The sequence below is a fragment of the Chaetodon auriga genome, chromosome 12 (assembly GCF_051107435.1).
Source record: "Chaetodon auriga isolate fChaAug3 chromosome 12, fChaAug3.hap1, whole genome shotgun sequence".
NCBI classification, from domain to species: Eukaryota; Metazoa; Chordata; class Actinopteri; order Chaetodontiformes; family Chaetodontidae; genus Chaetodon; species Chaetodon auriga.
Window position 1 is genome coordinate 10,461,454 of NC_135085.1, and position 14,103 is coordinate 10,475,556.

At 42.7% G+C, this 14,103-nt stretch overlaps 1 protein-coding gene across 4 annotated transcripts in view; it reads right to left on the reverse strand.

The window, feature by feature from the left end:
• st3gal3b (ST3 beta-galactoside alpha-2,3-sialyltransferase 3b) overlaps window positions 1-9,309 on the reverse strand; it is a 39,892-nt gene extending 30,583 nt beyond the window's left edge. The window contains exons 1-3 of one of the 4 annotated variants that reach the window (XM_076744857.1): window positions 8,861-9,309; window positions 6,302-6,449; window positions 486-548 (exon numbers count right to left, since the gene is read on the reverse strand). In XM_076744857.1, the coding sequence (XP_076600972.1) occupies window positions 486-548; window positions 6,302-6,410 (172 nt within the window). In that variant the 5' untranslated portion in view covers window positions 6,411-6,449; window positions 8,861-9,309. Of the gene's footprint in view, window positions 1-485; window positions 3,705-6,301; window positions 6,450-8,860 lie in introns of those variants that run through there. The other 3 variants (XM_076744859.1, XM_076744860.1, XM_076744856.1) reach the window with 3 other exon arrangements.
• Between the last annotated feature and the right edge of the window lie 4,794 nt (window positions 9,310-14,103).

Genomic DNA, 14,103 nt, shown 5'->3' on the forward strand with positions numbered 1-14,103 from the left:
AACACAAAATGGTCAGTTAGCACTGTTTGAGGACAGTCTGTTATGGTAGAACTGGACTTGAAAATTAAGCCAACTGCAAGTGTCAGACATTACAGAGCCAGAAGAGGAAGAGGAGGAGGAGGAGGAGGAAGAGGAGGAGGAGGAGAGGTTAATAGCTTTAATCCCAGTAGGCTGAATTATAAGACTTAATCTTTATTCAAAGATGGAAAGTCCAATGAAGTGGAAAATTAAGTGCAGAGGTGCAGTGGTACATTTAAAGTTCCCCATAAAGACTGAATGAGTGAATGAGCACAAACATTTTTGGTAATAAAACAAAAACGATGATGATTGGTAGATGGAAGCGGTCAAGTGGAGATCTTTCAATCTTTCATTGAGTTAGCAGACATTTATATTCCATGGGGGGGAAAAAAAACCCAAAAACAAAACAGCCCAGTTTAAAGTCACCCGGTATAAATGGGCAGAGTCTCAGTTCCTGGAACCAGTACCTGGAATTCTTTTCACTTCAGTCCCTTTAGTCAGGACTACAGTTGTCTCTTCTGCATCACCCTCTGAAAGCAAAAGGGGGTTAAGACACTGAAACAAGGTCATCACTGTGGAGCTGTGGAAGCAACTATTAACCATACAACTATTGACCAAGACCTCAGCACTAAGAATATTAAAAAAGCATGTTTTCAACATCAGCTGCAGCACAACACAAACCGTGGCTATGCACAGAAACAGATGCACACAAAAGGCAGACACGGACACAGAAAGAAACAAAACATCAAAGGTTTGATGCTGATCCTCCACTGTGCATCGGCCATCGCAGCAGTGCCACTCACTGAGTATAGTAACAACAGAATTTAAGTGTTTAAGGATCTAAAAGAACAACACAATACACAAGGCTGCCTTTTTACAGATTTACAGAACAATGTGAAAGATTCTCACTGTTTCTTTAAACGGGTGTGACAGACCCACAGTAAATGACTGTGACTTACTCTGACATAAAAGTTTATTACGCCAAGATTTTGGCAACAACGCACATTTCCATTCTACATCCCTATTCAGATTAATCATTATCATTTGTTTTACCACACAGATAGAAAACTGAGGACATTTAATTAGGAAGAAATTTAGCCCACAACAAAAACCACACAGGTTCTAAAAAAGGAGAAAAACAACTCTCTGCCTTCTAACAAAATCATCCAAATGTCGATGATTAAACACAATAAAAGTCAGTATAACATTCTGCAAATGTAAACTGTCGTAGAAAAATGTGTTCTTTTACAATAAGCTGCAAGCACAACACAACCGCTTCATGTGAGGCCTTCTGGCAAATCCAATTCCCCAAACCTCAAACTCTGTTCCAGCTGAAACTCTATAGGCGGATGAGCACTTGAGCTCTGAGACAAGACAAGACGATCCCTGATGTTGAAAATCAAGCTGGGGAATATTCAGGGCACGCTCCTGAGCAGCTGCTGACCTTATTGCTAATTAAGGCCTCAAAATGAATCCCACTTTGAAAGATCACATATCTCTATATTAAAAACATTTTTCAAAATATCTTTTTTTTAAAAAGACATGCACAGAAGATAACTACTACCAAACAACTGGATTGATTTCATAACAACAACATGATCTATTTCAGCGTTCCATCTTAGAAAAGCGGTTTGAGGTGAAATAAACGGGGCTGAGAGTTGTGGCTTGTTGGCTACTGCTGCCATGCTAACAGCTTGGCTGGTGAACACATTTATTTTTCACCCTGCAGGCGTTAAAAAAAAGTGATTTAACACCATGAGCTGGTGTCCCCGTTACTATCTGCAAAGCAAACCATCAGAAGTGACTATGCTGTTGGGGGGCTCTGAATTCAAAAGAAATGTGGCTGCGAACGCATCATACGCCACGACTTTTGACAGAAATTTAAGATGACAGTCTCACACAAGTGTTGGCCAATTTATTTGGAACGGCTGTGTCATCAGGGGACTTGAAACACAAAACAGTCTTGAAAAAGGGATGTGGGATCTGTGTGTAAAGGGGGTTAGTCAGAGCATGATGGGCCATGTCCACACTGCGCTGGATACATTAAAAAAATCACCATTTACATGTGAAAATGACTTTTCAACTAATCTTTGGAAATAAAAGTTCTTCATTGACGCTGCACTGAAAGGTCAAAACAATATCTACGATTTCTTGACATTTCCATGACAACTGAGCAAATTCCATGTGTTGATGAAATCCACCAGATGTGGCTGAGAGTTCCGAAAAATGTCCAGTGAGTGGATCTGGTTCAGAATTGTTCACTGCAGCCATCACTGGGAAAACTGTTTACTCTACTTGTGTTCAGCAGTTTTAAAGCTTGACTTTCTACAGTCTTCTATTCTCCATCACTTATAGTGTGAACAATAGAGCTAAACACACAATTCAGGTGTACAAGGCCAACAACAGTTTCTGCCCTGCTGCACAGGAAACGGTGAACAAATTATTGTTTTACACTCACAAAGTTGTCTCACAACATGAATACAGATCAAGACCACAGTTGTATTGAGAGGCACGATCTGATATCGCCATGTTGGTGTTGCTCCTTCCACATCATGATTAAGTTGTTGGCTTATTTTACACAAAGCAGGACTTTGACCGATGTTTGGGTGAGCCTCCTCCCATTTGGTCAGATACTTGCGCAAACTTTTAGCTGTTTATCTTTCACCTTACTTGTTCTTCTTGCTGTTTTATTGACGGGTGAGTTAATTGCTTTTGTTCACTACACGTTCCAGCTAATATTCCGCATACGGCCATGTGCTGTGGGAACAGGGACTGTAGCAAACACATCAAACAGGCGGTTATGTCACCTGTCAATGATGCAGCAAACCTTTTTATAGAAAGGTTAAAAATAGAGGAGATTTACGGGAAAATATTTGAACTGGAGGACAGAGGGAGAGAGGCATAAAACAGGGAGGGTTGACGGGTCTGTATATGAGTGCAGTGCCTGTTCAAAGAGGGCCTGTTGCTGACTGTTTTGCCTACAGTAGTGCTGCTTACAGCTTTCTCGCTATCATCAAGCTGCAGGACTGGAGATCCCCCACAGTTCTAGACCTACCCCACATGGGCCGCCATTTTTTTTGTCTTCTTTTAAACTTAATAAACAACACAGTAACCCAACAGCCAGAGACACAAGTGGCAGCTAACAGGCCCTTGTGTGTCAGACAGCAATTCTTCACCATGTTAAGAGTACTACTGCAGCAGCTACAGTGAGGACAGCTAACTACATTAGATGGAGCAAAGACAGAAAAAAAAGACTCTTTTTGTTGAAAGAACACGGGTGAAGTGAACAGGGGCCCCTCATCACTCCAGCCTCACAAGAGTCAAACATCCACTCCAGCTGACAGAGGAATGACAACGGTCACATGAACCTACTTTGAAACTGACACTCCAAGGTAGCCAGCAAGGCTGAGTCATATGATAAAACAAATGCTGCTTCTGGCTATTGTTTAAAAAAACTGACAAGAATTTAACACAAAAAAAGAAAAACTGAACAAAACATGAGCAGAATCAGAACACATGATCAGAACGTTGTTCTGATCAATGACCACAAGCGTTATCACTCAAACAATTCTGGATAAACATGCATATAACAGGGCTAAAGAAGAGACCAGGACAGGGCACACACCCTCTGAATGTAGTGACCATCTGGTGGATCTGCATACAGCAGCTGGTTAAAACCAGGTTCTGTCACAGCCCCCCAACACACACACACACACACACACACACACACACACACACACACACACACACAAACATATGGCAGACTTGTTGAAAATGCCACTACCATCCATATGAATAAGGATCATTGTTTACATTTTTTCACCAGTTTTCAATAGCAGGTGATACCTTCACCTGGATTTCATATCCCCGTACATCTCAAACCTGTGTTTTCTGCTGCAAAAGTCAGATTTCAAGAGCTGTTTAAATAAACATACACTACTGCGATCAAGCAATGAATACATGTTTGGGAAAAAAGGTACATAACAACTACAGAGATGCTCTGAATGATGTACATTAAGAGCAGGGCATAAGCCTCTGTATGTTCCATTTGTCCCTATGGCAGTGACTGAGTCTCTAACACTGTAAATGAAGAATGAGGAAGAGAGATTATCCAGATTTGATCCTCTCAGTGAGACAGCATAGCTGAGCTGATTGGGTCGGAGGGCAGGAGAGACCATCCGCATGCTCATCTTTCCCCTCTGACCATCTTTAAGCCAAACATCTGGCACCACAGTAATGCAGAAAGCCAATATCTCTCACTGCAATCAAAGCTCGCCTCCTTTTGCTTTGAGTACATAGCTTGAGAAATTGCTGGGATATGGACCACAGCAAATGTTCACGAGGGACACTGTCAGTGATGCAGCACTCAAAAAGACAACATTTTTAGCAATATTGAAAAGAAATGTTTAGTCACATACATAAACTATACAAAAACAGTGAACTTTGGACTTAATGACATTGAGCAGTTTTCTACAGCCACCATGATGTGGACAAACTGCAACGGTTTCCTTTCAGACAGTAATGGAGCTGAATTCTTCTATCTGATTGGGTATTGTCTTTTGACAGTCACACAGTTCTGTTACAGTGAAGTTTCATGTTCAACTATAGCAGAACACTTTGACAGACAGAAAATCAATGCTCGCAGCACAGGCGCCTGGCACATAAGAAAAGGGAACTTTGAAATCCTATTTCTCCTCACAGTGAAAGCAAAGTTGGAGAACAGTGAAAAGAAAGTAATGTCACTCCGGAAGACAAGCGTTCTCAGAGATGGAAGTTATTTTGACGTGTAATGTTGTCTCCATGGCTCGACTGCTTTACAGAAATATTACTTGGTCCAGTAAAGGCAAATCGCCGGAGCAGCTAAAGGAGTGAGATACATGGCTGAACTGAGCTTTCGGAAAATATTCCTGTTGACTATAGTACAAGAAGAGTCAGGTGCTGATAACTGGCACTGAGGATGGTGTGAATTGATGGGCCCTCAGTCCTAGCTTCAATGTGCCATCCCGAATGCACACCAGAGCATAATACTTCAGATCAGTGCTGCACATCATGACCGTATCTTTGCATCACACAGGCAGCAGTCAAACATTTCTCTGTCTACTTATGACATAATAATAATAATCGCACAGCAAAATGTAACATTGCAGCTAGTGAGAAGATATCAAGGACATAACAGAAGGGTGTTTCACATTTCAAAGATTTTACACTTTAGATAACATGCTGTCCCTCTAACTGGGCTCTCAATCTGGCTCAAAGCACTGACTTATGTGTTTTCTGTGCCAAAGGCTGCTCCATGAGAATGTTTTCATACAAAATACACTCAGTAGGGGGCACAGGCAAGAAAGTTTCAAGTTTGTTAAAGAGAAATCTTCTAGCCCCCTCTGCTGGATTTTGACAGCTGTTTCAGGGTGCCCACACAGTATGACATCACCCCCCATCAGTTTGCAATTTGACTACATATTTAGCCTAAAGAAATTTTTCTTGGTGAGCAGTATATAAACATCCAGGTCTGTCATCATTACTTTTCTAAATATGGACTCAAAAACTCATGATATCCAACATTAAAAGGAAAACACACTGAGTCACAACCAACACCCAAATGCGCCAGGGGTATATTTAAGCGGAAAACGGAAGAAGTGCCTTCTCAGCATATTATAAAGGGCATTGCAAAACTGCATTTTAAATTTTGTGAATTAGGGTTTCATCATCTTCCTGTGGAAATCTCAAAGTGCAATTTCCTCCCATCTACAATGGCAGATGAGAAAATAAGCAGGCTGTTTTAAAACAGTCAGAAAAGGCTTTGATCTATTTGGTTAACACAAAGATGTTCTTCATGTACCCAAGGTAGATACCTGGCAATAGATTTCCATCTGTGGGACAACCCACAGCAGTAACAGACATAGAGGAACTAACACTGGGCGCACAAGAAAATCTGATTAAACTCTCCACACAACATCCGGTGCTTTGGTGAAGTGAAAGACAAACTAATTTAATACCAGACAGAGACAGGCTTTGAGACGCCAGCACACAGTTTGACATACTAACCGGTTCAGCAGAAAGTAAAAAAAAAAACAAAAAAACATATTGAAATAGACACACAGTTAACTACTGGCAGTCAGCACAGAGCGGCAGACAGCAAAACAGAGACAGGCGTCAAACAGATTTCCTCAAGAAAACAGATTTCAAAAAATATGTGTAGGTTTCAAATGGACTATGGGCTATGACAGATGGATGATCAGGATGAATGAATGTTATAGACAGTCAGACTGGAGGTGTCACTTACGAGGCTTCTGGCCCCATACGTGTAGATGGAGCTTCCCAGAGGAGTAGTAAATAAAGCCCAGGACCAGCATGGGGCACAGGACGAACAGCAGCTTGTGTGTGGGCTTCATGATCTTCAGTCATTCACATGGCACCATCCAGGTCATCACCTGAAACGACAAGAGGGAACAGGGACATGATATTTACACTCCCCATGAGAGAAATCTGCCAAGGAAACAAAACTGACCAACGGAACAAGGCAACAACATACCGTGAGAGGAGAGAACACACACATGCACAGGGAGGGAGTGGGCATACAGGGAAAAGGCAGAGTCAAGGCTGAAGACAGGTTGGAGGTAGATGGATGATTGAGAGGTTTGGAAACAGCAGAAAACATAATGTAGGCAAAGACAGTTTTCAGTCTGACTCCACCAAGGTTGAATCTGACATCTCTTCCCTTGGCTACACATACAACCCTTTGTCCTTGAGGAAATATTCAATCATGTCTGGAGGACAGTCTCTAAAGGCGATAGAAATACAAAATAAGAATTTCAACATTAACTATTTTTTTCTTGTTTTTTTAATTATTACTTAAGTGGGCAGCCTTGATAGACTTGTTTTAGCACAGGAAGCATAAAGGAAATGCAGAAAATGGGGTTCGAGGTATTGTGGTCATTTGGTGAAATGGCTCTTAGTGGTGATGACAGCAACGCACTTCTACTTATCAGTCATCTAAGCAGTTAACTGTAATGTTCATAACCACACCCTCAGTGCTGAAGAAGCACGGCGGCTCTATGATGAAGGTGTCACCCAATCATTGTTCTTACACAGTTCAGTTAACAGTGATACAAAATGACGGTTAATCTCACCTGCCAGTGATCAACCTGTCTCAGACACACAGGACCGACACACAGGACTGCCTACATTACACATGTATTAAAGGCAGCTACACATGCCATACTCCATGCAGTGAATCATGTCCACAGTAAATGTCACCTGACAGCAGACAAGACAACCCATTAGTCATCTCTGTGTCTGTGTGGTCTGATTTCTGTTTTGAACAAACTCTGCTAATTAGCTTGTGTCATGTGTGGACTGTAACCCCAGCACTGAGCGACTGTTCCCAACGTCAATCAGATTTGTATCTTTGCATAATCTACAGCTTTCATTAAAAACAGATCCGGCTGGAAGACGACGCGCCATGCAGAATTTCTCAGATGTGACATGTTTAGTAAATATATATGAAATTCTTTCGGGGGCTTCTCTGTTTCATTGTGAGAGCAGCTTGAGCAGACTGTGAAGCAGAGAGGAGCTCAGATAACACTGTGACACTGCTGCAAAACCATGCACTTCAAAACAGAGGCCAGATGCTATCTGCCAGGTTTAATGCACTACTTATTACGATTAATATTACATCTTTAAGATTGTGAAAGTTAACTGTCAAACCGCCGGGAGGTGAGACTGGTCAATCTTAATGACTAGGGTTAGAAAACATTAACTCAAATTTAAAACATCGCCCCTGGAATACTTTGAACAGCATTCACTGTACAGGTCAGTGTGTCCACATGCAGGTTCCCTCCCCACCTGTGCGACTCTCTGGAGTTCAGCAAAACATGGGGTTGATATCCCATTTCTACATTTCACTGTCCCACACTATCCAATTAAATGAGAATTAAGTCAGATTCTATTCGTGGCAAGAAAGGAGAAAATGACAGCAGAAAAATGTTTAACCACGAAGACAAGTGAACAGACCCTCAGAGCGGCGGGTTAACCAACCCACCACATCAGTCTCTTACTGGTTTCAGCAGCAGCCCTGACGGCCCCCTCATTTCCCCTCATTATGCACGGTGGTCAAAGCGTTGAGTTTCAGGCCATGTCGAGGGTTCGGTCTCTGCTTTCACTTCAGAGCCGTGTCGTTTCACATCGCCTTGCTAGCTACGTGACTGGTTGACGGTGAAGGAAGTTCAGGAGCTAGCAAGGCAAACATAACGGAACTTTGCGTCCCGAAATTCAATGCTATACCTCAGTGTCCCCACATACAATGTCTGCCTAATGATTACCTGTGGATCCGTTTTACTTGAAAAAATGTCCGTGTACGCTTAAGTTGTGAAAAGTAAAGTACGAACATAACTAACGGTCACCATATATTAACGTATAACGGAAGCACGACAGAGAATAACGGCTAACCGTTACCGTTAGCTTTGGTTAGCCGTTCGCTATGCTAACAGCGCTACGTTGGCATAGTGGGAAATTTGCCTTGATCCTGTCGGCAGGCCTGCAGCTGAACAACACACCGCTGGTTGGGGGAATTTTGTGGCGAGACGTGGGCTTATGTACAGCAGCAAGCACAATCAGTGAGTGAAACAGTCCACATATGTAGGATATGCATCGGTATGTTAACAACACCGACTGTAGAAAAGTCTGACAAGAGAACAATGCTGAGGTATAATCCGGTTGAGGTTAGGAGGACCCTGGACCACCGGTTCGCCTAAAATAACCACCACCATCACTGTCGAGTAAAACACGGCGCAGCAACGTCTCATGGCCATTTCCAGTTGATTTGGAGAATTGCGGGCATTACCTTTGCTTTTCCTCCGAGTCTTCGGGGTCAGACACAATAGCAGCCTTAGTGTAAAGACAAGACTGGCCGATAAAACGACCGCGTTCTCCCTCCTCTCCAAGCCATCGTGATGAAATCCGTGAAAGTACCCCTGCTCTGTAAACACAGGACGACCACTGCTGACTGCGTGTTTCCCCTGCTGTCTCACCAGCTCTACTTCGCATCAAGACTGGCACGATGAAAAAACACCCCCCTCCATCAACATGACCACCACGAGCAGCAGCAGCAGCAGCAGCAGCCTGCGGGTGTTCGGCTACACAGTGTGTCAGAGTCGGTCACATGAGGCGTCTCTGAATTGTGATGCCCCCTCCTGTTTTAGCAGAGCTAATTTGAACTCGCCTACTCATCTGGTTCTTCACGTGCTGGTCCTCTCTGCTCGTCAGCTGTTCGCATCGCAGTGTGGCTGGGTTGCTTTCGCACCCACACACAGGTCTCGATCAGCCTCCACCCAGATGTAACGGTCCTTGCTCTGCAGCAGTGGGAGAGGTGCAGTAATGTGTAGCCGAGGGCTTGTTGAATTTCTGCCCCGCGCTGTAATGGCATGTGCATGCTCAGCACTATGCTTTGATTGACTGTACAGGTGTGAGACATGTTTTTATCCATCAGTCATGGTTGAATTTGCTGAAATCCAAAGACCTAACAGGTTATTGGTGGGGGGAAAGTAGTCTGTAGATACATTCCCATCATAACAGCCTGAATGCCTTTGGTTGGAGTGCTTTGTCTTTTAACACCTTTTCTCTTCCAGTCTCCTTGAGACACTGGTTCCCCATGGTCAGTCTTTATCTAGATTCATATCCAGCAGATCATCAACAGTCCACCATCCAGCCATCCAGCAGTGAGCGTGTTTGGCGGTTCTGAACTGGTTTGCACTTCTTTTCCTAAAATCTTTGGCTCCAGTTATCCATCAGAGGACAACAAATAACCATTACTTGCACCAGTGTAAGCTCTTTTGCTTCATTATAATGATCATGCTCCTGCCCACAAGCCATAAGTGCTCACCAAGCTGTGTGTCACCAGCTGTTTTGTGTATTGTATTTGCGTATTGTGTGATAGGAGGTGGTTTCTACTGTCATCATGATGTCAGAGAGCCCAGGTGAATGGCACGAATCACTTCTGCATACTGACTGCAGTGTCAGGAAGAAAAAGACATGACATTTACACGGGACTTCTTGAAAAAAGAGATTGAGTTTCCAGCTTCAAGTATGAAAGGTTCTGAAGGTTCCTCCCATAAACTTCAACTCCAAAGGAAGGATATTCAGATGAGTCAATATATAAGATTCATTCTAGAAAACTACTCATCAGCCACACAGGCACAAAGAAAACAAAGAAACACTTCATGTATAAGAAGTAACAGGAACAACTCATGTTTTTATGGCCACTTTCAGGCTGTAATAAAACGATATTTGCTCTCTTGGCAACCGTTCAGGTTTTTAGACACTTAAATATTCGTTAGGCATAAAATGCTTTAATTTTTGGTTGGAATGAGACCTTTTAGAAAGGTTGTTGTCTCAGTTAAACCACAAACTGCTGTCACTAATATTATTTCAGTGGAGAATAATGAAACATTGAGGTCTTCCTCTGCAATAAATCACTGCACGTGAAATATTCGTGTGCACACAAGCTCATGACAGATTCAGTTGTTCAAAGCAGTCCTCACCACTAGCTGTCAATCTCACTGAGAAGCCTAAGCACTCAAACGAAGAGCAGGGTGAAGAGGTGGTGTGAGACTCACACGCCGATCTTCCCACAAATGTGAACATGTTTATCAGACTTCTAAGAATAGGAATATGACATGAATAATCAAATGACTTATTCTCAGGACTGGCTCTGCAGACCTTGTGTCTGGATGCTCACAGCAGATTGTTGTATGGCAGCAGATCCATAGTCCTGTCCTTCGCACCTGCTCGGGTTACTCTGTTAATTCAGTTTTCCTCTCGGATCTTGCATCCTATTTGTGCCCTGACATTCATGAGGCCTCATATCCTACATAAGCAGTTGTTGGGCTGCGGGCCAAAGTAGAGGGTAGGAGGGTGGGAGCGGGCTGTCTTTCATTTTTTGCCCTGCAAAGAATATGGCAGAGTAGCATACTGATCTATTAATATTAAATCAAGCAGGAAATACAATCTGCTCAGTGACTGCTCTCCATCTGGGGTCAGGAGATTAGCAGGAGGGAGGAGAATAAAACACATACACAAACAAACTCAGAAATAGGCACACACACACACACACACACACGCACACACGCACACACGCACACAAACACACACACACACACACACACACACACACACACACACACACACATACACACACACAGACAAGCCTATTGAAGGATCTTTGGATATATGTGCTCACCAAAGCTGGGATGGGGCTTTGAGCTGGAAGCACTTCATGGCCATTAGCACAAAGATCATTCATTTTAATCACACTTGCAAGAGGTAATGATCAATGTCCACAAAAAAAAAAAAATGCAAGGAGCTGACATTTTCCATTCTCCAACCACGTCTGGGAAAGGCACTGTTAGTTGTTTGTCTGCCAGTAAGGAGCTGTGTTCCTGAGGGGGAAAGCATTGTTTGTATTAGACGTCCGCAGGTTGTATGCCTTCGCTTCACTGTACATCCTAAGTCCAGTTGCTGAGATGAAGCCACAGCTGAATTCATTTGATCCTTGAGGGTTTGAAACATGACTCAGTCATGTTAGGATTGTGGTTTTCCCGCTTTTCCTCCATTATGCTCCATACTATGTAATTATTTTTGCACTGGCAAGGGTATGAATAACAGCCCAGTCTTGAGTGACAGGTCTGTCATGATAACAGAAATACATACTCAAAGGAAAATGAAACCCTTCATCCAGTGTGGGTTGTGGAATCGGTCCACTAGCACAGATAGCATCAGGTCCATCACTGGAATTAGCATTTGATTTCTTCTTCGAGTGTAGTCAGACAGGGTTTGCTGAGCACAAGCTCCCACTTAAACCCACTCTAGAGGCTTAAAGGTACAATAGATCAGTGGGTGGTGGAAACAGTGAAATGATGGTGAGGAAAATATAATGCTTTTCATGAGCTTGTATTAATGTGAGTTTTTTTCTGGGCCATTTCTACCAGTCAGGCTTTAAAAATACTGCAGAGATTACATGTAAGGGATAATACTAGGACATCACAGCTGCGCAAAAGCTTGACATCAGGAAGAAAGATCACCAGAGAAACTGCTTGAAAAATCTGTGTCCACTTCCCGCAAAGGCTGAACAACGAATCCCTCTTTAAGAGAATTTAGTCTGGATTCCTGTCCGCCACCACTGTTGGAAGCTACAGCGCATCTTAGCATGCAAACAAAGTCTAGAGTCATACCATTCACAGTGCAGCACACTGAAAATAGCACCCAGAATGCACTCACTACTGAACAGAATAACCGATCTTTGAACAGACGTTTCTATGTTTGATCACATCATCTCTCCGAATTACATTTCTCCAGCCAGACTTGACTGTGGCAAAATAAATTATTGATTGGTGCATCATCTGAATCATAGATGAACTATGCTCAGTGGCGTGGCAGCAGGACATAAACAAGTGCTAATGGGATACAAAGAGATCCCATAGATGCAGGGGCAGTAATTGACTGTACTTTGACCTCCCCTTCATTTTAGTGCTTTACTGTGGTCGACGCCATTTTGGCGACAACCACTTCTTTAAAAGACAACACCCTGTCCGGCACGTTGTCGGCCTTCCGAAGGAACAAAGTTTTCTTTTAAAGTTGCCATAATTTTGGTCAAGCCCTCTCAGAGAAAAAACAAACAAAAAAACATTTGTTTCAATTTCCTTTAACGGGCGTCTGACATTTCTATCGACAAAGCCGCTCATTATGCAGCCTACTCAGTGGTCATCATGTCCAGGACTGAATGTAACTGCAAATTAAACTAATTAGACCCAGAAACTGATGTTACGCTGCTGCTGTGTCGTGCACATTGTGACATTTTGGGACACACATATTGTTTTCTTGCCAAAAGTTTAAAGAGGAGATTGATATCACTCCGGCACGTGTATGCTAGACATGAAGCTGCTTACAGTCTTGGTGATAAACTCAGCTTTTTTATGTTATAATTAAGCCTTTATTGAATCAGGTGAGAAAATCTCTTTTTCAAGGAAGCCCTGGCCAAGAGAGCAGCAATCCAGTGTTTCAAACCACACACACACAAAACATTCAGTCTACCTAAAACAAAACATACAGCATTAACTTGTATATTTGCAACTAACTGGCTGCTACCAACCTCATATTTAGAATACAGACATGCGAGTAATAACAGGAAGACCCAATGGAGGAAAGAGAAATGTGGCAATAAAGCACAAAAAGCGAAGTTGGCGTGGGAAATAAGGGGAAAAGAAAAAAATCTCTGGCATCCCTTTGTGCAACATTATTTTAGTGCCACCGACTGAGTCAGCAGTAACTCATACACCAGGCAGGAAAGCACCACGGTACTGTGTCCCAGTGTCTCTGGACTGATCCATCTTAAAATAGATCAGCTCATGAGATGATGTGCAAAGGAAATACTGTGTGAGATCCCATTGAAATTCACTCTTTTCCTCAAATTTTTTGTTGTCTCCCTTTCAATCATGTACATCCTAGCTCTCTCCCAGGAGTACGTGGAAGAAAAGGTCACAGGTACCCAGTAATGAATCAACTTTAGTCCATTCACTAACTTCCGCATCGAGCTTTAATTTAGGCCTATATACTGTTAATTGTTACTGTGTCCTTCATGGTAAAATATTCCATTTTGAAATCAGTAGTTTGACATTCTGGGACATCGGCTTGCTTGTTTTCTTGAGATGATAAGAGGATTAATACCACTCTCATGTCTGTATGTTAAATATGAAGCTACAGCCAGCTAGCTTAGCTTAGCATACAGGCTGGAATTAATGAGAAACAGCCAGCCTGGCCCTATATGATCAGCTGAGCTGCCTCTGGGGTGAGTATAAGGCTTTTAGGCTCCTTCCCTCCTCTGACAGAGGTCTTACTGTGTTTTTGAATATGAAGTTGTTTAAGAGATTTCGTTGTGGAAAAATTACAAAAGTCATTCAGACTAAATACATGCATGTGGTTTACGACCTTGAAATTCCCCAAAGGTAGAGACAGACGTTACCTTTTCAGCTGCAGCCGTCAAGTCCTTAATCCAGAGCGTTGGAATCAAAAAGACACGTACTGCTGAATGAC